At 46.9% G+C, this 23,322-nt stretch overlaps 1 protein-coding gene across 12 annotated transcripts in view; it reads right to left on the reverse strand.

Moving 5' to 3' along the window:
* Cep57l1 (centrosomal protein 57-like 1) overlaps nucleotides 1-23,322 on the reverse strand; it is a 56,562-nt gene that overhangs the window by 12,877 nt on the left and 20,363 nt on the right. For 5 of the 12 annotated variants that reach the window (XM_039098619.2, XM_006256565.4, NM_001017448.2 and 2 more), the window contains 3 exons: nucleotides 11,009-11,159; nucleotides 8,272-8,451; nucleotides 6,623-6,744 (listed from right to left, as the gene is read on the reverse strand). In XM_039098619.2, coding sequence (XP_038954547.1) covers nucleotides 6,623-6,744; nucleotides 8,272-8,451; nucleotides 11,009-11,159 — 453 coding nt within the window. Of the gene's footprint in view, nucleotides 1-6,622; nucleotides 6,745-8,271; nucleotides 8,452-10,831; nucleotides 10,985-11,008; nucleotides 11,160-11,721; nucleotides 11,839-13,863; nucleotides 14,069-23,322 lie in introns of those variants that run through there. The other 7 variants (XM_063279076.1, XM_006256563.5, XM_063279078.1 and 4 more) reach the window with 6 other exon arrangements.

Genomic DNA, 23,322 nt, shown 5'->3' on the forward strand with positions numbered 1-23,322 from the left:
AGGAGGCTGTAGTGCAAACTGGAGGCGCACAGTAGGAAGCTGCAGTGCAAACTGGAGGCGCACAGTAGGAAGCTACAGTGCAAACTGGAGGCACACAGTAGGAAGCTGCAGTGCAAACTGGAGGCACACAGTAGGAAGCTGTAGTGCAAACTGGAGGCGCACAGTAGGAGGCTGCAGTGCAAACTGGAGGCACAGTAGGAGGCTGCAGTGCAAACTGGAGGTGCACAGTAGGAGGCTGTAGTGCAAACTGGAGGCGCACAGTAGGAAGCTGCTGCAGTGCAAACTGGAGGCGCACAGTAGGAAGCTACAGTGCAAACTGGAGGCACACAGTAGGAAGCTGTAGTGTAAACTGGAGGCACACAGTAGGAAGCTGCAGTGCAAACTGGAGGCACACAGTAGGAAGCTGCAGTGCAAACTGGAGGCACACAGTAGGAAGCTGTAGTGTAAACTGGAGGCGCACAGTAGGAAGATGTAGTGCAAACTGGAGGCGCACAGTAGGAGGCTGTAATGCAAATTGGAGGCACACAGTAGGAGGCTGTAGTGCAAATTGGAGGTGCACAGTAGGAGGCTGTAGTGCAAACTAGAGGCACATAGTAGGAGGTTGCAGTGCAAACTACAGGCACACAGTAGGAAGCTATAGTACTAACTGGGGGTGCATAGTAGAAAAGGTCTTAATACTTTAATACCGATTCATGGCAGACTGGCAAATCATAATGCCTGTCGAGAGGAAGACGAGATAATGGTATTAAAAGCTATCACTAGAGCTGGGTGCAGTGACTCGTGCAGAAACACAAGTCACTTGGAAGGCTGAGCGGGGAGGACCGTGGGTTCAAACCCATCCTGACACTAAATTTTGACTTGCCCAGAAAGGAATAAATGAAGAATACAGGAAGTGAATGGCAGGAGCGACTGCCCAGTGAAGTAGCTGCCTGGCATGTGCCATGCCCAGGACTGAACTCTGCGCACCAAACACACAAGCATGGGGGCACACGAAGAAGCTACTAGTAAGAGCTGAAGATATTTTTAAGTGAATGAAATGAAAATAAACATGACCAAACTCTGTCAGATGCAGTCAAAAAGAAAAGATGTGATAACATTCGCTATAAAAATATAACAGTTCAAAGAATGAAAGGAAGCCTGTTGGTGTGAGGTGGATCAGAACTGCACTGAGTGACCCGGGAAGACTCAGGCGACAGAGAAGAGATGACACAGAGAGAGAAAGCTTAGACGTGCACTGCGAGTTAACAGAGGCGGCAGGACAGGGAGTGAGGAGCGCAGGGCCAGGGAGCACAAGGACTGCACACGGCTTCCTTCCCTGGCAGCACAGGGCTTCAGCTGTGGTTCTCGAGCAGGGGAGGGACTCTTGAAGCTACCTATCCATCTGGGGAATCCCTCCGATGGTGACTCCCCCAAGTCCCCTGTCATTCCCCATTTTAGAGGGCTGTGGCAGGTCTCTACCACATGGGAACCAGAGAAACAAGTACCACCTACAAGGCTGGTAAAGGCTCAGTGACTTCAAAGAACAGAGCAGAAAAGCAAAGAAAGGCCACTCATCGGTCGTGGGTGTCATCGCTCGTGGGTGTCATCAGTGGTGGATGATACAGTAGGAAACAAGAGAATTCAGGGGAGGAAAATGGAAGAAATGCTAGAAATGCAAAACCCAATTAGCAGAGCTAAAACCCCAAGGAGAGCATCAGACACACGATCCAGCAGAGTAGACTATCAGCGTAGGAATAGTACTGCAGACCTCAGTAAAGCAAGGGTGCCAGCCAGCACGGCCACACCTAAGGCCGCAGGGACAGCAGCACAGACTGATCTGAGACGCCCTCAGGCAGAACACAGGAGACAAAGCTAACAGTTAATCCTCCTGGCCAACTTGACTGGATTTAGGATTGCTGTGGAAATGGTGTGCCTATGAGGGTGTTTACAGAAAAGGTTAGAGAGAAGACTCTTGTTATCCCATTGGGTGGGGGTGGGGGGTCCTAAACTGAAGAGAAAGGAGGATCCAAGTAGAGCTTCCTGACTGTTGGTAATGTGACTAGCAGTCTCCATTCCTGTGTCTGTCAGACGTAAGTTTGGGGTTGAAAAGAAACCACCCCTGAAGTGTCTGACAAGGCAAGCATTAGTCTTCACGGTGAGCTGCTCACCTGGCAGAAGAGCAAGCAGGGGACAGGAACTGCGCTTGGTTTCTATTCTAACTCAGGAGGCGACTGTGTCTTCCCCGCTGGCTGGGGTGCAACCTCAGTCCTTTGCAATTGTCCAGTCAGAGAAAAATCAGTACCCAGGAAATAAAGGAGGAAGGGGAGAGTGACTTTAATCCAAGAATGTAACAGGGCTTATGTAAACAGACGTTTTACTGGGTATGTGCATGGTGGGGTAGTTAAAACATTCATATAAAAGTTTTGTGAGGTGGAAGAGGCAAAAACGGTTGATTCCTGTTTTAAACGCGTTTCATCATATTTGACGGGAAAAACTTACATTCAGTGTTTCCTATCCTACCATGACGGTCTGTATAGTTTGAGGCCAGGTGTACTGTGGGTGTTTGTCACAGCAAGAAAAGTAATTAATGTGGGCAGTCGGTCCTGGGATGGGGTTCTGCGGTGATCTGGCGACTACACAGGTTCTTAGTGTCTGGAACTAGCTTTTTAGAGGAATTTGAAAGAGACTGGAGCTGGGACTTAGACAAGTCCTGGAATCCTACAATCAGAGCGTAATGGCCATTCTGGGAAGGTTCAGCAGGCAAGAAAGTGAGGAAACAGATAAATAGACCGTGGTGTCCCAGTTCATGAAATTCCAAAGGGGAACAGGACTTGATGACAGGAGGTGAGTTAGAGACCGTTCGCACTGCAGTCTGCTGATGAATCTGCACGTGCCCTGGGAGCGGCCGTGAGGCTGAAGTAAAGGCCAGGGCAGAAGATGGCTCCGCAGCTACGAACACTGCTATTCCTGCAGAGGACGTGGGTTCGAGTCCCAGCACCCACAACTGGTGGTCCATAACTCTCTGTAACTCACGTTCCGGGAAATCCTCGGCCCTCTCCTGGCCTTTATGGGTACCTATACATGTTCACGAGTGTGAGCATGTGCGCGTACACACACACACACACACACACACACACACACACACACACACACGAAATAAATCCTTTAAAAAGCAACATGAATTTGTTGGTAGAGGAAATTCAAGGGAACATTATATTCAAATTGTGCATGCTATTGCTCACTGCTCTGAGAGACAGCAAAAAGTTGGCCAGAAAAACATGAAAATGGGCAGTGTAGTCAGGATTCGATGCTGTAGCTAAGGTGGGATGCACAGTATTAGCACCACCAAGGAAAGGTGCTGAGGGTCAGACCTGGGCTGTGCAAAGTTCCAACCTGAGAAAATGCAAGTTCGTTTGAAACAGGGAGTTTGAACTGGGAAGCCATTACAAGGGTTCACTGCTTGAAAACAGCTGTGCGCGCACACAGGGGTCACTGTAACTGTGCTCCACAAGGTCAGACTACAGCTCGGGCTGATAGAAGAACTACACAGCGTCATCCACACGCTCTGGGTTTCACATAAACGAGAGGAGTCAAAGGTCATCAAGGTGTGCAAGTGGTGTTAAGGCCACTGAAACCAGACAGTGAGCGACAGGTTCCGAGTCCCTGCAAGGAAGCCCTGAGAGGACACTGCACGAAGCAGTCAATGTGAAGCTCACACGGTGAAGCCGTGTGCAGCACGAGGCTTACTGTTGGCCCTGCTGACTTCCAGGGCCAACTCCACTCCACTCTTTCCTTGCCATGACCCCACTCCCCTCTTTTATGAGGGAGATGTTTGCTCTGTGTCAGTGCGACTTCTTTTGGACTTTACAGGAGCTCAGAAGCGTTTGTCCTGAGTCTCGGAAGAGACTCTGGAACAGCGTTTGTACTGTTCGCCATCTGCAGGAGCGCGCAGAGATGGAGTAAGTGTTTTACATTGTGAGATGAAGATGAGACTCCGGAGGCATGAGGTGCACGGCTATCAAGCCGATAAGGAATGGACTGTGCTGGTTGGGTCTTCATGTCAACTTGACTGGACTTAGCATCACCACGGAAACACATTTAGATGAGGATGTTGCCTGAAACCTTTAAACCAGGAGGGAAGGCCTATCCTGAGTATAGGTCCATCCTTTGGCTGGGGTCCTAGCGAATAAAAGGAGAAAGAAACAGAACACTAGTCCTGCCTCTCCGCTTCCTGATGAAGAAGGTGCAATGTAAGCAGCTGCCTCACACCTTGCCTGCCGTGACTGACAGACTCCCACACTGTGAAACCGTGAGTCCAAATAAACCCCTCTGTGCTTTACTTGCTTTGGTCAGGCATGCTGTCCTAGAAATGGAAAACAACACAGTCAAGGAGTCATGACAAAATGGGGAAGAAATGGACATCCAGTGGGAGAAAGGATTTTCCCCTGCAAAGGGAGTTAGCCCAACAAAGAGGGCCTATGTTTCCTGAAGCTTCCTTCTCATTTCTGCCAGTTAGCCAATCCCATCAGATGGTAAAGTCAGGCACCCAGCAATGCAATGAGAGGCCATCACCACTTATGGCAGGGATAAAACTCACATTTGTGGGTCAAAGGGGCTACCTGCTAGTCCAGTTCTGGTTCTAGTAAGAGCCTTTTTCAAAAAGAAATCACATTGCCCAGTTTCATGTTCATTTTTCATGTGTCCCCTTGTGTAGCATTGACATTATTCCCTAACTTCCAAATAAAAGGGGTACGTGGGACTCCAAACTGGTGCGCCCAAAGCAGATCACAGCTACAGAAGGATGATAGTACAAGCAGCAAGGAAAACCGGCAACAAAGGCAAACATCGGAATAACATCAAACCTCTCAGCCAAAGCCTAAAGCCAGTAAGCATGGAGAGATGGATCTCAAACCAAGTCCTTTATGTCCCCTACGCCAGCACGGTTAAGAACAGAGACACCCAGCACTCAGGCCATAAAATCAACACGAAGTCAGCCTTCCTTTGTTAGTTGGGAATGTGCTGAGAAGGAAACTCTGACAACAGTTCCATCCATGGTACTTAGGTGGGCCCAGAGGGGACACTGTCATAAGATCATGCCCCTTGCCTCCACCTCACTGCTCCTGCTTGCTGATGGCATGGTGACTGTTTTCATGTTCTGTATGTCTCTCACAGGATACCACAGGCCCAAAGCAGCCACCAATGGAAATGCTTAAACAGAAATAGGCACTAAGCATCTATCTATCTATCTATCTATCTATCTATCTATCTATCTATCTATCTATCTATCTATCTATCTATCTATCTGAAACATGCTCTATGTAGTTTTGGAACTGTAGACCAAGCTAGCCTGGATCTCATAGATTCCTGTCTCTGCCTCCAGAGCACCTGGATTAAAGACCTATGCCAGCACATCTGGCAACCTTTTCACTTTGTAAGGGATCTCCTGACTGTCACTTTTGGAAAGTACTCAGCTACAATCTCTGTAAGTATTAGACCTGCATCGTTTCCTCTCCACTTTTAAGCTCTGTTACACATCAGTAAGGAGTGCTCTAACTCTGACGTGTTGCCTTTCCCCATTTTCTGAATTTACTGTAATTTTATCCCTTTTTTGGTCTGGGTGACATGTGTCCATTTCTTGAATTCTGTCTGCTGACCATCTAGTAGAACTACTAGTTCTAAACTTCATTTTTAGGTATTTTATTCTTTCCCAAATTGGTTTGACCACATTATAGTTTCTAATATGCGACAGAAAATTTCATCTTCTTCCTCAGCCTCGGCCTTCCTTTTTGAGATAGTCTAATTATGTTGTCCGAGCAGCTCGAGCTTCTTAGCTCAGAGGTCTTCCGGTTCTAGCCCCACCCCACCTGCTCTTGACTACCCCGTGCCAGAGGTGTCAAACTGACTTCCGTCAGAGCCACACCTTACTCACACTGACTTGTGGGCATGTCTATGTCCTGTGAATGCTGACCTCATTCAGGAGTTCTAGTTTCTGCCTGGTTGGTTTGGATTGAACGTTTCTCACTCAGTGTGTTGGCGAAAGGGTTGTGAATAATCTGAGGTCCCTAAGAACACTGGGAATCCAGAAGCACTGTAATTGGTTTTAGGTTTAGTGTCTAAGGTTTTCTTGGTTGCTCCTACCTGGAACAGGGTTTCATCTGTGTTGTTTACTTCCTTACTCAACTTCACAAAGCCTGACATTTCCTAGGCTTTCTGCTCCATGTTGGCCTTAAACTGACTTCCTGAAGCAGAAGGGTACTTGTCAGAACAATTGTCTCAACTGCCCACAGAGTCACAAATGCCTCAGAAGGAATGAGCACATCAGGTGGAGCTTTTGGACTTTAAATCTGCAGAGTCTGACCTGGGGCCTGTGCACTGCCTCACTAGGCCTACTTGCTGTCTCCTCCCTCCCTTGCCCTCCTCTACCTCCGAGTTCTTTCCTATGCTGCTTGCAGATCATCTGTTACGTTTTTCTCATTTCATTGCAAAAATGTTGACCTAAACAGCAGAGTCTACCATTGCTGTAGGTGAAAATCTCCTAGACATACATGTATAACCTACTATGGTTATAAAAGTTTTCCCATATTATATTCTTCAAAAAGCATATTAAATCATATTAGCATTCCTCAGAGAAAAATATGCTTACCTGTTGTTCTAGGATCATATTCTTTTCTCGTTCTACATTGAGAACCATTCTCTTGGTATATTCTAATTGCTTCTCTAGAAGAATACAACGAGACTGGGCTGAGCTTAACTGTATGCTTATATCTATGCAAAGACAAAATAATATGATGGTTATTACATAGACCAGAGAGTCATTATGTAAACTCAACCCAAAGCTAAGTGACAGTGTGTACACGGTATGTGTTGTTATACATGTGGTACAAATGTGTGTCGCCTGTGTGTATGTGTGTATGCACCTGTGTGTGTGTGTGTGCATCTGTGTGTGTGCACACCTGTGTGTGTACCTGTATGTGTATGTGTGTGTACCTTTGTGTGTTTGTGTGTGCACCTGTGTGTGTGCGCACCTGTGTGTGCACCGTGTGCACCTATGTGTGTGTGTGCACCTGTGTGCACCTGTGTGTGTGCACCTGTGTGTGTGCACCTGTGTGTGTGCACCTGTGTGTGTGCACCTGTGTGTGTGTGCACCTGTGTGTGTGCACCTGTGTGCACCTGTGTGTGTGTGCACCTGTGTGTGTGTGCACCTGTGTGTGTGTGTGTGCACCTGTGTGTGTGTGTGTGTGTGACCCGTGTGCACACACACAGGCTGGAGGAAGATGTGAAGAATCTTCCTCTATCGCACTGGGCCTTATTCCCTTAGTCAAGTCTCTTACACAACTGGAAGATCATCGAATCAGCTGGCCAGCAAGCAGCTAAGCAAAGACAGCAGGTGCCTACCTTTCTCCTCAAGCCCCGAAGCTGGAGCTCTAGGTGCTCACAGCCACACTGAGATTTTCCAGCTGGGGATAATGCAGGTCCTCGTCTTGTGCAGCCAGCACTCTGACTCATGATTTTAAATATCTTATTAATTATATATGGCTCAACTGACAATATCTTCCCTTAAAAAGGCAGAAGGCATACTTCCAAAAGAGGAGGGGGGGAGGAACAACCTATTGGGAGTCCATTTTCTCTTTCTACCATTTAGATCTCAGGAATCAAACTCAGATCATCAGGCTTAATAGCAAGTGACTTTACCCCAGAAGTGTGTACATCTGTGTGTGTGTGTGGGGGGGGCGGGGAGGAGCAGAGTCCTTGGACAGCCTGGAACTTGCTATGTAGCCAAGGAACTCAGACATCTGCCCGCCTCTGCCTCCCAAGCACTGGCTGAAAGGCCTGGCTCTCTCCTCTCCTCCTAAGCATAGACAGCCCAGTTGATTCCACAGGGTAAGTAACCGATTGTTAATCCTTTTATCTTAATCAGTTTGACTTTTGTTCAGCTGTCTCAGTTCCTGATTAATTCTGGGTTCCTCATGTTGAATACAATTATTCTCCATTCATTTGTTGTTTAACCACCATTGCTTTACTGTTAGGGTCTGAAGTGCAAAGGTCATCCTTGGCTACAGCAAGTTCAAGGCCAGCCTGGGGTACATGTGAGAGAAACCCCGCCCCTAAATGTATTTGCAAGCTAGGACGACAGAGACGATGCAAGTTAAGTTGAAGTTTGTTAGTTTCCCACAAATATCAAAATCATGGGCTCTGACAGGAGAGAGAGAGACAGCTGACCAGCTCCGCTGGGCTCCCTGCCTCAGACCGTAAGCTCTGGGACCCCGCATGCCTGAGAACTGCTCCTTTCACCTTTCTTCTGTCTAGTCAGCTCCTCGTGCGCCAGGTTGCGCTCGTTGGTCTCCTCCTCCAGGGCCTTCTTGTACTGCGCTGCCTCTCTGGACAGAAGGTTCAGATTGTCCTCAGCCTGCGTCCTCTCCAGCTCCAGACGCCGGATCTTTTCCTGCAGCGTTTTCAATGCTGAAACAAGGGCTGGCGAAAAGAAGGGCGCTTGATGCTTAAGTGAAACTCTTGGAAAACTGAGCAACCGTAGTAACTTGGGTAACAATAAAAAAGGAGCAGTGTACGTTTGCTAGTAACCAGAAAATGCGTTATATTGTATAATTATATAACTATACACATATTTACATAAATATATGCACATGTAAATGTTATACACAATAAATTAAATATAAACATATTTACATATAAATACATAATAAAATAAAAATGATAGTACAAAGGGATACATTTCCTACGGTGTATCTTAGAAAAACAATAATCTACTACTGGAGTAAGTGATTTCTGAAACTGCCATAAGTAACTTAACAGAATGGTTATTATTTCCAGATGAACGTCCTCAGACTAATTAATATGGTAACTGAGGTGCTGGGCTAGTGCGCCTGGGCTGAAAGCCTACAAGGGGCACAGGTCTGCTACTGGCATTTTCACTTAGCTGCATGCTGCCTTCATGGTGCAGATGAATTTAGAGTTAGTGGATTTTCAAACATGATTTACGTTTTCTATTCAGTTGTGATTCAAATGGTAAAACTAGATCTGAAGGGCATGTAAGTAATTCAGTCAGTGGCATGTATGCAGTCAGCCCACGTGTGCTGGGGATATGTCTGCTCTCTGCCTGGCGCAGGGCTGGCTCACTGCTCTGGATCACTCTCTTATGGTTGGTTAACTCAACAGAGATTCACTGATGTCATGGTGTTGGTGGGTTTCCATCAACACGACACAAGTCAGAGTCGTCTGAAGAGGGAATCTGAAATGAGAAACAGCCCTCTACCAGGCTGGCCCGTGGTGCATTTATGTATTGATGGGGATGGCCTGGCTCTCTGCTGGCAGCTGCCTCTGAGCTGGTCATCCTGGGTGCGACAGGAAGGCAGGCTGAGCAAGCGTGAGGAGTAAGGAAGCAAACAGCTCGCCTGCCTCCTGCCCTGGCCTCCCTCAGTGATGAGTGGAAATGAACCCTTTCCTCACCGCAGAATTTGGTCATGGTGTTTATCACAGCAACAGAAATCCTAAGACAGTAACCATTACTACGGATTTTTTGAAGGGTGATAAACAGATCTTATAAAGTAATTTGTAAAGCATAAAATATTTCTGGAGTCCTATTTTCTAATATGATTTGAGGTTCTCTTTGGTTTATGTTTAAAACATTGCAATAGTCACTTTCTATTGTTACTTGGATATAAAAGGATTTAAGGGTAACTGTGGATATGTGTGACTTCTGACTGCTGCTTGAATATGATACAATCCCACTGGCATTCTGATTATCTACGTTAGAAGGATTCTGACTCTAGATTTTTATTCTATCTTTTACTGATGTACTTATTTAACTTTTTCATTTGTATGTGTACATCACGTGTGTGTGGATGAACATGTGCCATGGCACACACACGTGCATGCACACATGCACACACACACACACACACACACACACGCCCAAGGACAACCCTCCAGCACCAGTCCTCGCCCATGTGGCTGCTGGGAATGCATTCTTAACCCCTGAACCATCTCTCTATTGATAGTCCTTGGATTTTTATTTTATTTCCAAATTGACAAGAAATTTAATAGAAAAAGACTAATTTATAAACAGACATTTTGAGAGGTCAGAAGAGATAAGCAGAAAGTGCTCCTCAGTGAAATGTCATCCTTCTGAAGCCATGGAGACTAACATCATAATCATGTGACTAAGATTAAAAAAATTGAAAATCGTTGAAAATCGTTTTAAGCCTGGTCTGCACGCATTCTTAGAAAGCCCCCCTGCTCTGCTCTGCTAGCGAGTGTAGAACCATGGGGCCCAGGGCGAACTCTGTGGTGGGAAGGAGGTGCAGACCCGCCGTCTGGCGGCCCAGCCTGTGTGGTGGCACCTGCCTATGCGACAGCACTGCAGAGGCTGCACGGGGAGGGAGAGGTGTTTCGAGGTCAGTGTGAGACCCTGAAACAAAAGCTAAGAAAAACCTAAATAAAAATTTTACTTTAGGGGCTGGGGATTTAGCTCAGTGGTAGAGCGCTTACCTAGGAAGCGCAAGGCCCTGGGTTCGGTCCCCAGCTCCGAAAAAAAAAGAACCAAAAAAAAAAAAAATTTTTACTTTATCACGCTAGCAGTACAATTTTATTCTTTTTGTTTGTTTGTCTGAGGCAGCAAGATTTCTTTATTTAGCCCTGGCTGCCTCAAACTTGCTGTATAGACCAGGCTGCCTCAAAATCATGAAGATCTCCATCTTGAGAGCTGGGATGAAGGACACGTGCTACCACTCCCCTGGCCTTTGACTTTTATCCCTAAGAGAGTGGTTTTGTTTTCAAAGGTACTTTTATTATAACTATGATATCTCCTAGTTTGCCTCATTAATCCGTAGCTTACTTTTGGGAATGGTGAGTGACCTACGAAGCTCCCAGGGAAGAGCAGCAGCGCTGGTCAAGGGCTGTGTGAACACTCAATACACGGTCAAGCACTTCTGCATAACCACAGCCGGGTCACTCCCACGCCACGCACTGCTCCTGCCGCTCTGTGGAGTTCGTTCGTTCGTATTAGCGTTACCTTGGTTGTTCGGACTATTAAACATCTTAGGAGAGCTCCCGGGGTGGCAATTCTGAGATGCTTCGGTCTGTGAGAACGACGGGAGATACATTCTCTCTGGAGGGTTAAGGTAGCTCCCAATCATACTGTGCGGTAATTCAGCATCCATTGTCTGTGGGGATGGAGAGACAGGGTGTGGTGTCACTGACCCCATCAAAGGACAGCTAAGTCACACACGATGACACAGCATGTAGCCGTTAGCAATACATTACACAGTTATACATTCACAAAGTTAACTATTACCACGTCAACTAGGTTAAACTCAGTAATAAACAAGCAATGTATGTGGTGTAAGCGAGAGACGTTTTTTCCTGGGTGTTCCTAAGTTACATGTACCTCAGCCATAAAACTATGAGTCTAGGATTTCAGGTACATACTCAGACAATTCAGGTTTTCAACAGCAGCCATTAACAATAGTCTCATAGTACTTTTAGACATTAACAGATGAAATTCCTGGATGTAATCCCTGAGTAACACACACTTCCACTTAAGGAGCCTTCACACTAATTATCTACTGAATGCTGGCTGGTGTCATTAACTCACAGATACACTGGATGAGTTGAGGCAGTATTTGTTTCAAGTACCACTCACTGGCACAATTCTAAGCCAGAGAGCTTTTTATAAATGTAACTAAAGAATGTCATAAAGATACTAAGTTTTTATTTCTGCATTACATTATTTTCTGTGACTTCAGGGCTTTCCTGGTTAAAGAGGCAAAATCTGGCTTCTCTCCATGACAGTATTCCTGAGAAGGGCAAAAGGGAGGCTTCTAGAATTTTCTACTGTAGCTTCTAGAATTTTCTACTGCAGCTATTGCCATGACAACCTCGTATGGCTGCATGAGGCAGGTTCATTGAAACGCTTGCTGCTCTTTGCTCTTGGGAAGCACCCAGGCTTCTCCATGATTGCAGCCACTCCCACTGACTGAGCCTGTCTCCAATGCCCTTGGGGTATGGCTGTTTATTCACGGTCTCTCCTGTGAGGGCTGATTCCCTCAAAAAAGCAAGATACTAAGCTAGTCACGGCTGGCTCACTATGAGGTGGAGTCTACTAGAGTCCCAACGTAAGTTCTGAAGGTGGATATGTATCTTCAGAAACAGAGAGGTTGGTAAGAATCTCCTCAAAACACTAGAGTCATTCAGTATATATGGCTCCTTTCTCAGTTCCTGGGTTGTCCCTCCAATAATGGGATGGATAAAACATATCTCAGTTTCTACACAGTTTGGAAAATGAAGACTACTCTGACCCAAGTATAATATATTTCAGATCAGATCTTGGCACAAATTAGAAGATTGGGAGTGGTGGCACACTCCTTCATCCCAGCTCTCGAAGGCAGAGGCAATGGATCTCTGCGAGTTGGAGGCCAGCCTGGCCTCCAGGGTGAGTTCCAGGACATCCAGGGTTATACCATCCCTAGCATCATAGAAACCAGGGCTGTGTACCTTCGGAATCCCAGCACTAGGAAGGGTGATACAGGAGAATAAGGAGTTCAAGGTCACTCTCTGCTCCTGGGAGTTCAGGGCCAACCTGGGCTACATGAGTGAGGTCTTGTCAAACAACAAGCAACAAAACACACTGGCTTAGGTTTAATGTTGATAAAATCCTGACTACTCAGTAGGCGCCAATAAAGAGACTTGTTAATAAACACATGTCGAGTAGATACAAACAGCAACAAACTATCTGCAGAGTGAAAATAAAGAAGTACCGAGAGATGGCTCTGGGTGTGTGTGGGGGTACTTGCTGTGTAAACCTGAATTTCATCCTTGGAACCCAAGCGAAGGCACAGGAGAGAAAGACACCCTCCAATGTCTACCCATACCCCGCCCACACCAATAGACGCCTTCTTAAAGGAGGAAATGGTAAGGACATGAGGAAAGACAGGCCCTATGCTTTGGATCGTAAATTCCCCAAAGGCCCACAAGCTAAAGGCTTCCTTGCCTGGGGTGGGGCCTTTAGAAAGAAGATCCTAGTAAGAAGTTATGACTTTAGGGCACACTTCCAAGGTTTCCTGTTTCCAAGCTGTCATTAGAGGCTTCCTCTGCAACCTGCCTGCTATGAATGCTATCTCTCAAAACCCTACAGGGATAGCTAACCAACCACACAGAAACCATGAGCCATGATAACGCACGCACACACGCACGCACGCACAGGACATCGGCTCACTAGTAGCAATGACTGGCTTAGGCTGTTAAGTAGGTCAGGTTAATTACAGGCAAGCAGCATCACGCCCAGCCATCTTTCCTTATAAACTGATGATCTCAGCTATTTTGTCAGCACGGCACAATAGGCTATGGTCGTAGTGTAGGTTCCTGCCTAACTGTTACAACTGCTCCTGGGTTGTAATCAAGTACACACACCTCGCAGCTGCTTGTTTACAGAGCAATCCCAGGAGAAAACTCTCTGACGGAAGACAAACCACTGCGAAGTCTCCCCTAAAGCCAGAGCCCTACTTGGTTATGGAAAGATGTGGCTCTGAACTGCGTATAGTCAGGTCATTCTAGTCCTCTCTAGTCCACGGACCTGAGAAAAGAGGAAGAGTGAGGGAAGAAAAGCAGGGTGAGGGAGGGAGAGTGGGAAGAGGCATCTTTAATGGACACATTCACAAGCAGCTCTGAGAAGTTTCTGAGGGCGTAAAAGCACCTAAGCCACGATCTGGGGTTTTGTTTGGCAAACTGCTGGGCTAGCTGGCATCACTGAAAGGACTCTAGACTCAATCGTAGATGGGAGATGGGTCACCATTAACATACTGCTCCTGAAGAGGGTAAGAGTTCGTTTCCAGCACCCACGGTGGGAAGCCCACAACCGATTGCCTGTACCTCCAGCTCCAGTGAGATCCAACACCTCTGGCCTCACATCCTGCACTCCTTTGCATGCACCCACACATACGGATTTAAAAAATAAGCAAGCGAACAACACTAAGTAGACTCCGGCCTCGAACCTAGTGCACGCAGGGGCAATGAGTCTCACTTGTATTAAAACTAGGGAAAGCATGGCTATGCCTGGAACCATTTGTGACAGTGTGTGAGCACATAAGGAAATTAAAGTTGATGTAGCTTGCTTGGCACAGTGGCTCAAACCTGTAATCCTAGCACTTGGGAGGCAGAGTTACAAGGATCATGAGCTTAAGGTCTTCCTCAGCCAGCAAGTTAAGGCTAGAGGTGAACTGGGCATGCACATGCTCGCGCTCTCTCGCTCTCGCTCTCTCTCTCTGTCTCTCTCACTCTCTCTCTGTCTCTCTCCCTCTCCCTCGCTCCCCCCACAACTCTGGTGCATATATTTCTTCTCTACATACATACTTTAGAAAAAACTTCTAGGGCTGGAGAGATGGCTCGGCGGTTAAGAGCTCTGACTGCTCTTCCAGAGGTCCTGAGTTCAATTCCCAGCAACCACATGGTGGCTCACGACCATCTGTAATGGGATCCGATGCCCTCTTCTGGTGTGTCTGAAGACAGCCACAGTGTGTACTCATATATAATAAATAAATCTTTTAAAAACTTCTAAAATTACAAGTTGCCCAATCCATATGGTGTCACTTAGATTTACATTTTTTTAAAATGTATTTCTACAATGTTATTGTACAGGAGAGCTTTTCCTACATGTCTGTATGTCCGCCATGTGGATGCAGTGTCATCAGAGGCCAGAGGAAGGTGTGTGATCCCCTGGAACTAGAATTACAAATGGTGGGTGCTGGGGTCTGAACCCAGGTGGTCCTTGAGGGCGCTAGCCAGCATGCTTAACCACTGAGCCAGGTCCTCAACCTTTACATTCTTGAGGTGCAGCAAAACCACAAGAAAACCAGAGATATCAAGGCACAATCCAAAGGCTTAAAAGAGGCAAAACAAGACTTTTGAATATTTCTCTTGTTTTTATTCATATGTATGTATCTGTTTCTGTGGGTGACTTCATTCAGAGACCAGGAGGAGGCACGGCACCTGTAGAGACAGACGGCTGGCTGTGGCCTGATGTGGGGGCTGGGAACCAAACCTGGGTCTTCTGCAGTAAGATTGGACTTTAAGTCGGTGTGGGCTGTGCATCAAGGCCCTACGCCCTACCACGTGAAAACAAAAGAGCAATCAACAGACTTCGTCTCAGTATCTTAGCATTTGATTTTATAAGAAACAAATTTGTGGGGGCTGGGGATTTAGCTCAGTGGTAGAGCGCTTACCTAGGAAGTGCAAGGCCCTGGGTTCGGTCCCCAGCTCCGGGGGGGAAAAAAAAAAAAAGAAACAAATTTGTGTTTCTGGGGCTGTAGAGATGGCTCAGCAGTTAAGTCACTGGCTGCTTTTCCGCGGCCTGGGTTCAGGAGATTTCCCAGCTGTTAGTACCTTTGATATTGCTTCTCTGTGGGACTGTAAACCACGGCAGGAAGCTTGGTAAGGTAGAGCGGGTCTGAGACTCAGAGACTGGGTGGGCACACGCCTGAGATTTCGGTGACTCCCTGCCAGATTCCTGGCCTGGAACACACACCATGCTCCCCACATTAGAAAACGTGACCTGTGGTCGTGTAGGCCCAGAACAGAGCTCTCCATGCTGATGAGGTACTAGAGGCCCTGAGGGTTTAGCTAATAAACTCCCCTTCCTAGACATTTCTCCCAGTAAAAGGTATTTGATCTTGGTCCACCCTGAGAAGTTGGTACAGTATGATATGCATCCACTTTCCTTGCCGGACCACGGACTGTCTCTTCCATCAAGATCTGCCCACCGTGGGGAAGCAGAGAGAAGGCATCTGACTATCGAGCTGCAGCTTAGTTCTGCTACGGACGGCCTCTCGGTGCTTCCAGCCACAACCAAGAAGCTAAGAGCAATCGCTGCTGAGGTAAGCAGGGCTCCCCTTTCTCCTCAGCCTGTGGGCCCGACTCTGCATTTCTGACTTCTCTGTGCGGCTCTCCAGCAGCAACTGGAGGCCTGGAGGCCAGGGAATACCAGCTTCAGCTTTCTCACATCTCAGATTGCACTTTCCACTCTGGGAGCCGTGTCTCGGTGCTTCCCCGAGGCCAGCACCCGCCTGGACGTGGCGGCGGCAGCAGCAGCATGGGATAAGCACAGTCAAACTGCCCACATTTCGCTCGCCTCCCAAGCAGCCACGCTTGGTGGGCAGAATGCAGACTCCTTTCCTATTCTCTAGTGTCACTGGACGTGACCTCCTTTCTCAGAGGCTCCTGGGTTTGAGTCTTAGTCACCCATCCACCAGCTATTCAAGAATGTCCTGTATGTAACCTTTAGGAGGTTGAGTTACTGGGAGCAGGCTTTGAGGGCAGAGCCTAGTCACACACACTTCCTGCTCTATTTCCTTTGTGCAGATCAAATGTGATCTCTCTGCTTCCTGACTGCTGGGTGGCCTCATCTGCCAGCTGCCTCCCCACCTCGGTGGGCTCTGGCCTCTGGAATGGTAAACAGAAACAACGCCTTTATTCTAGAAGTAGCTTTCTGGTTCTAACCCAGTGACAGAAAAGTCACACATCAAACTTACTCTCCTTCTTTGATAATTTCAGAAATCAATCTTTGTGCAATCTTTATGGGGTCTGCTACCTGTTTGCAGTTAATTCATGGTCAGCCATTTGGATCTCGCTCATAGAGCACAGTCGTGAGCTTGTGAGCCTCCCTCCTCCACCTCCAAAGAGCAGGGATCACACTGGGTCTTGGAATTTCATTTTTTGTGTTACAGCCAGGGCCTTGCACATCCCTAACAGTGGGAATTCTGTGAAGTTCACATGAGCAAGGGCTACGATGGAAAGATCTCAGGACGGGTCTAGGCTCCAATGCTTTAAATTAATCTGGCCCCCAAATTGGGAATCTGTGTCCAAATGCTAAAAGTCCTTATCCCCAACTGGTTTTTGATTGATCAATAAAGATGCCAGCTGCCTGGAGATAGGGTAGGACCCTTAGATTTTCATGGGCTAGGACTAGGGTGGGGAGGGAGAAGGAAGAGGAGAAGGGTGGATCACCATGGCTCCAGGGAGAAGGATTAAGAGCTGCAGCAGAGAAAGCCCACGGCCATGTGAGAATTCAGGGAAGTGGCCAATTCGGGTCGCAGGGGAAGGTTTAGGTGTCTCAGGAATACCAGGGAGCGTCTGCTATCAAGGGAAGGTTTAGGAGTGCCCAGCCTTTGAGCCAGTCATGGCATCTCAAAGATTAAGTGGCGTGCGTGCGTGCATGCGACCCTCTGGGAGCCAAAGTGGTACAGCCCTTTACAGCTACAAGTCTACACAATGTGAAGCCAAGGGCAAACATGGGAGTGCGGGTCTGAAGCTGGTCTCGAGAGACGGTTATTTCCTGAAAGCATCCATGCAGTGTTTGACGCTTTAGGCATGCTCTCTGTATACTGTAATGCTTGAACTTCTGACTCATAGCCCAGACTACGGCTTCTCTTTGCCAGGAAAGCGGCTGCTTCCTCCTTGAAGCCCACATTCAGAACCAAGAGGACCAGAAGACACCTTTGGCAGGAGACAGGGTTCTTAGCCTGGGCAGCTCTTTCTCGTTATCTGGAGGTCACGCTGCTCTTACTTTGGTGCCAATTCAGACTTGCTATTAGAGAAGACATTCTAAGGCTTGTTATACAGCAGTTCCCCGTTTTACCAGAGAAGCTTTGGTCACACACACAGAACAACAGTTTTTCTATCTCCATTCTCGTTCCAAATTTACTGCAAATTATAAAATGCGTTCTCCTCCTGCCTCAATCAAGTAAATGCTATGATTGATCATTTACTACACAGCTGATTTGCGGGAAAACAGATTACACTGTAAACAACCCACAGACTAAGAAGTATCAGAACATTAATTATATATGTAAACGTAACTTCAAATTTGAACATATGCAGTGACTTTATAGAACTACCCACACTGCCCATTAAATTCTAGAAACTCAGAAGCAACTTAACCCTTCAATCACTTTTACATAGAAGGTGTTAATAGGATCAGATTATCTTATATTTAATATACTTATATACAAATATATTTAGTGATCTTGTGACATTAAAAATCATCTATTGAATGTAATTCATCATTGACTTTAAAACTAGCTTTTGTATATTTGAAAGAAAAAAGTCCCCATCACAGTAAAATGGAACCTGGCAAGGAACATCAGTAGGTAAGAAATTCAGAGCAAACTTTTGATTAAGTGGAATCTTTTGCACAGTCCTAGAATGAAGTCACATTGGTTGCTAATAATATGCAGGACGAGATTATATAGAAAACCAAGTAACACTGATCACATGAGTAATATCACCTGTTACAGAACACGCCTGTCACGGAAAGTCCTGAGAAGCACAGCAGCACCACAAAAGCCCCGAATGGCAACCCGTCAGCTTTTAAAAGGGCAGCATGAGTGGCAACTGTCAGTGTCACAAAAGACGACTGTACATCCAGATGTGCATCCAAGAGAACTGAGAGCAGCCCTCAAGAGGGCCCTAGGCCAGCGTCGACTTCTCTTCCTAGCACTAGTCCAGGCCAAAGCATGAAGAACATGAGTTTGATGCTAGCCTGGGTGACGAAGGAACCCTCTGTCTAACACAAAGGCAAAGACAGCAGTGTTTACCAACCTAGACATCTCCACAGGCAGGTGAACAACATGTAGGACTAGAATGCATAGCCCTGAGAAGGCATCAGATTCTGGTGGGTGCTACATTAATGACCCCTGGGATATTGTGTTAAGTGAAACAAGCCAGACACAAAAGGCAGCACCTCACTGGTCCATTTGTATGAGGCATCCCAGAGAACAAAGCACAGTGGTGGCCCCAGAAAGGACTGAGAGACTTCTGGTTTCAATTTTTCTAAAAGAAATGTCAAACATGAATCTGTTCCATCAAATACAATAACACTTGCATTTAACACAAAGACCTAAAATTATCTCCAAGGCGGTGGTATCCCTATATTTCCAGAACTGGAGAGACAGAGGCAGGAGGATGTCTGAGTTCATGGCCAGCCTGGTCACAGGAGTTCCAGGACAGCCAGGGGTACACAGAGGAAAACACTGTGTTGAAAAACCAAAATAAGTGCACAAATGAATGAATGACTCTTATGTCTCCCACCTTGTAAGACTGCACAGAAGCTTCCATCAATCCCTGGCCCCCGTGCAACACTGTAGGACTTTGATGGTGTGGAGCCATCCCTCACAACACTGTAGGACTTTGATGGTGCGGAGCCATCCCTCACAACACTGTAGGACTTTGATGGTGCGGAGCCATCCCTCACAACACTGTAGGACTTTGATGGTGTGGAGCCATCCCTCACAACACTGTAGGACTTTGATGGTGTGGAGCCATCCCTCACAACACTGTAGGACTTTGATGGTGCGGAGCCATCCCTCACAACACTGTAGGACTTTGATGGTGCGGAGCCATCCCTCACAACACTGTAGGACTTTGATGGTGTGGAGCCATCCCTCACAACACTGTAGGACTTTGATGGTGCGGAGCCATCCCTCACAACACTGTAGGACTTTGATGGTGCGGAGCCATCCCTCACAACACTGTAGGACTTTGATGGTGTGGAGCCATCCCTCTTTCTCCCGCCAGTCTTTTTGGACTAGCCAGTTGAATAAGATGTGAGGTAAATCATGGGTAATGGAAAAAAAAAAAAAAAAAGATGTGAGGTCGGGTCCTACCAATGGGAAAAGCTCAGCCTCCACATTTAGACTAAAAGCCGAGTGTGTTTCCTGCCTTGGCACGTGCTGGCTCTTCTGGAGCACACCATCCTCTTGATCATCAGTTTGCCTGATCCAGACACCTCAGCTGGAATGGTGGTCTTTCTCTGTGACCTGTACTCATTTCTAATAAGCATATAGCAACCGAGAAGTGACCTGGCCAAGATCATTTAGCTACCAGATAGCAATGCAGACAGGCGGCCTACATGTGAGGAGAAAGGGATGGTCCAATGGTTAAGAGTGCTTGCTGCTCTTGTACAGGATCCAGGTTCAGTCCCAGCACCCACCTGACATGCTTGAGAACCATCCATAACACTAGTTTCTGAGGGCTGACATCCTCTTCTGACCTCCAAGGGCACCAGATATACTTACATGGCACACTGATATGCATGCCAGCAAAACACGTATACACATACGATAAAAATAAACTCTCTTCTCCACCCCTGTCTTAGATAGGGTTTTACTACTGTGAACAGACAATTCTTATAAGGACAACATTACATTGCAGCTGGTTTACAGGTTCAGTCCAGTATCATCAAGGTGGGAACAAGGCAGCATCCCAGCAGGCATGGTGCAGAAGGAGCTGAGAGTTCTACATCTTCATCTGAAGGCTGCTAGCAGAAGACTGGCTTCCAGGCAGCTCGGATGAGGGTATCAAAGCCCACCCCCACAGTGACACACCTACTCCAACAGGGCCACACCTCCTAATAGTGCCACTCCCTGGTCCAAACATATACAACACCCCCTCCCCCCCCAAAGTGAGTGTGTTTAGCAGATCTGTGTTGGTTGGCTGTTTGGATGATTCAAAGATGACTTAAAGGAAATAAGCATTTGAAAGGCACCGGGGTATAAGATGAGTGTTCATTTGCATACCATTCATGTGCCACATCTCCAATGCCTGCTAGGCATGACCTAGGCCTATAGGAATAGAAACATAGTTTTAATGAACTCCTCAGTTGAATATTATGCAAATTAAAGTTGAAGAGCATCAAAGAGGAGTCAACAAAGAAATGCCTCCATGACCTGGGGTTTAAGTGTCTGTCGTGAGTATGAACAGTTTCTAAACGGATGGTAAGGGTCTAAGCAAGTCTCCGATGGCCAAACGCAAGCCTCTGTTCTATAATGTACTATTCTAAAGATGAAACAAAGAATAAATGAAAAATAATGTCGGAACTGGCAACGGGTGGGAGAGACGGCTCAGTGGGTAGAAGCTCCTCCCAGGACCAGGGTTCACTCCCTAGGACCCACAGAAAGGGGGGAGGAGAGCCAACTCCACAAAACCACCTTCTCCTCCACATTCACGCTGCGGCACAAGCAACCCCATCACATACACACGTGAGAGTAATAAATACACGCTTTAAACATGTTTCCAAAACAAAATAGCACAAAAGAAGCTTAAAATTTTCTATCTAGTCACCAGATCACAGAGATTTTTATATTAAAAATTGATACTTTGGGGTTGGTGAGATGGGTCAGTGGGTAGTTTGCTTGGCAGGCGAGCATGAGAACCGGAGATTGGACAGCAGAAGCTATGTCCGCAGTGCCAGCACTCCTACAGTGGGGCGGGAGGCAGAGGCAGGGGAGTCCCTGTAGATTTGCAGACCATGGTCTGGTGTGTAGAGCCCACAGCGAGAGGCTGTCTCAAGGTAAAAGGCAGGCCTGATAGCCAGGGCTGTCCTTTGACACCTACAAGCTGTGGCACATGTTCCGCCCTCCATAAAAAAAACCCATACACAAAAATGCACACGCATGTGCACACATATAAAGATGAAAAGGGAGTCACTAAGAAGACTTTGCAACCTCAGTTCATACTATCAGCAAGGTCAAAAACAAAACCACAAAATAAATCTAAAAACCTTGCAGGCAGGAATTTAATTTAAAATGCTCCCAGAGGGGTAAGGGTGTGGCTCAGTTCTTAGCTGGTCCTTCTTAGTGCATTCTTAGCATGTGGAAGGAAGGCCTTGTGTAATCTCAGTTTCTCTTCTCCTCCTAGGAAGGTACTGAGTTTGGGGCAGAAGTAACTCAGAGACTTAAGCACAGATCCTTTCTAAAGTGATCTGTCTTTAATCTGAGCCGATTATACTGTCTTCCCACTTCACTTTTAGAACTACAAGCTAGTCTGAATGCCTAACATCATTTCTTCTCAGTACGAGGTGTATTTTTTGGGCTCTCATTTTTAAATAGTTTGATTTGTTTTTATAAGTATAAAAACAGACTATTAAAAAGCACAAAAAATCTGTCTCATCACATTTAGTCATTTTAAAAAAGTGTGTGTGCGTGTGTGTGTGTGTGTGTGTGTGTGTGTGTGTGTGTACTCGCGCTCATGCACAGGTGCTGAAGGGGCCAGAGTGGTCCTGACCCCTGGAACTGGTCCTGTAGGAGAGGCTGTAAGCACCTGGGTGCTGGGAATGGGACACAGATCCTTGGAAGAGATTCCAGTGCTCTTGGCTGCTCAGAGGATTGCTACAGCCCCACGTTAGCCGCTCTAACAAGTCCAGTATGCACTTAATAAATACAAAACAACAAAAGCAGAGGAAGATCCGATGGCTCACACCAGCACCCTAGGGCCCACAGGCTTACACTTCTGGGGACCTGACAGATGCACCAGAATGAAGAGTAAGCTTTGTGCTTGCCAAGGACCATGATTTACAGTCCTGGTGTGATAAACTACGTTCTTCCCTGAACTCAAGGCCTCTAACTTAATAGTCTCATTGTATTCAGAGTATCCTGGCTCTCAAATGACAAAAAATTAATCTCTTCTCAATGACACCATTTTTTTTAAAAAGTGGAGTCCTGGTTCAAACAGTTTTGCCATTTTTCCCAAGGAGTGCAAAAACACTGAACAAAATGCATATATACCACATATGTATGAGAAATGTGTAACGTCTCAGATCCCACCGTAAGCAAGTCACCCAAACAGTTACCACTGAGTCCCTCAACGGCAATGCCGGCAGCTGATAATGGATGGCCGCAGGGAGTGTGAGGTGGGATGCATGACTCAGTCGATGAAGCAGGGACACAGCAGGCTCTTCTCGAGAGGCCCTCAGACCTTTCACACCACCCCATTACCTCAGTTCTTATCCTCTGAACTGCCTGCCTGCCCTCCCTCCCTCCTTCCCTCTCCTTCCCTCCTTCCCTCCCTCTCCCCCTTCCCACTTCTCCCTCCCTCCCTCCCTCTCCCTCTCTCCCTTCCCTCCCTCCCTTGGGAAAGCTGTGTCCTACCTAGGAGGAAATGTCCACACCGTGAGACACAGAAGGTAAAGCAGCAGCTCCCATGGCCTCACCTGCAGTTTGTTTCCATTCCCACATAGAGGAGCATGGGCTCCGCACCACCACTGCTCTTTCGGCCCATGTTACAATTCGGTCTCCATTGTCTTTAAAGTGAACCTTATTATTATCTTTTTTGTGTGCGTGGGGTTTTGCCTACACACATCCCATAGTACCTGTGTCCATGAAATGGGTCCTCTGCAAGGTCACAGGTCTCTTGCAACTACAGTTACATATGGTTTGAGCCACTGTGCGGGTGCTGGGAGTCAAACCTAGGTCCTCTGGAAGAACAGGAAGTGTTCTTACGTGCTGATTCTTCTGTTCAGCCCGAGAGTCCACTTTTAATGTCAATCTACTGAGTAACTGT

This window comes from Rattus norvegicus, chromosome 20 (assembly GCF_036323735.1).
Source record: "Rattus norvegicus strain BN/NHsdMcwi chromosome 20, GRCr8, whole genome shotgun sequence".
Taxonomy (NCBI): Eukaryota; Metazoa; Chordata; class Mammalia; order Rodentia; family Muridae; genus Rattus; species Rattus norvegicus.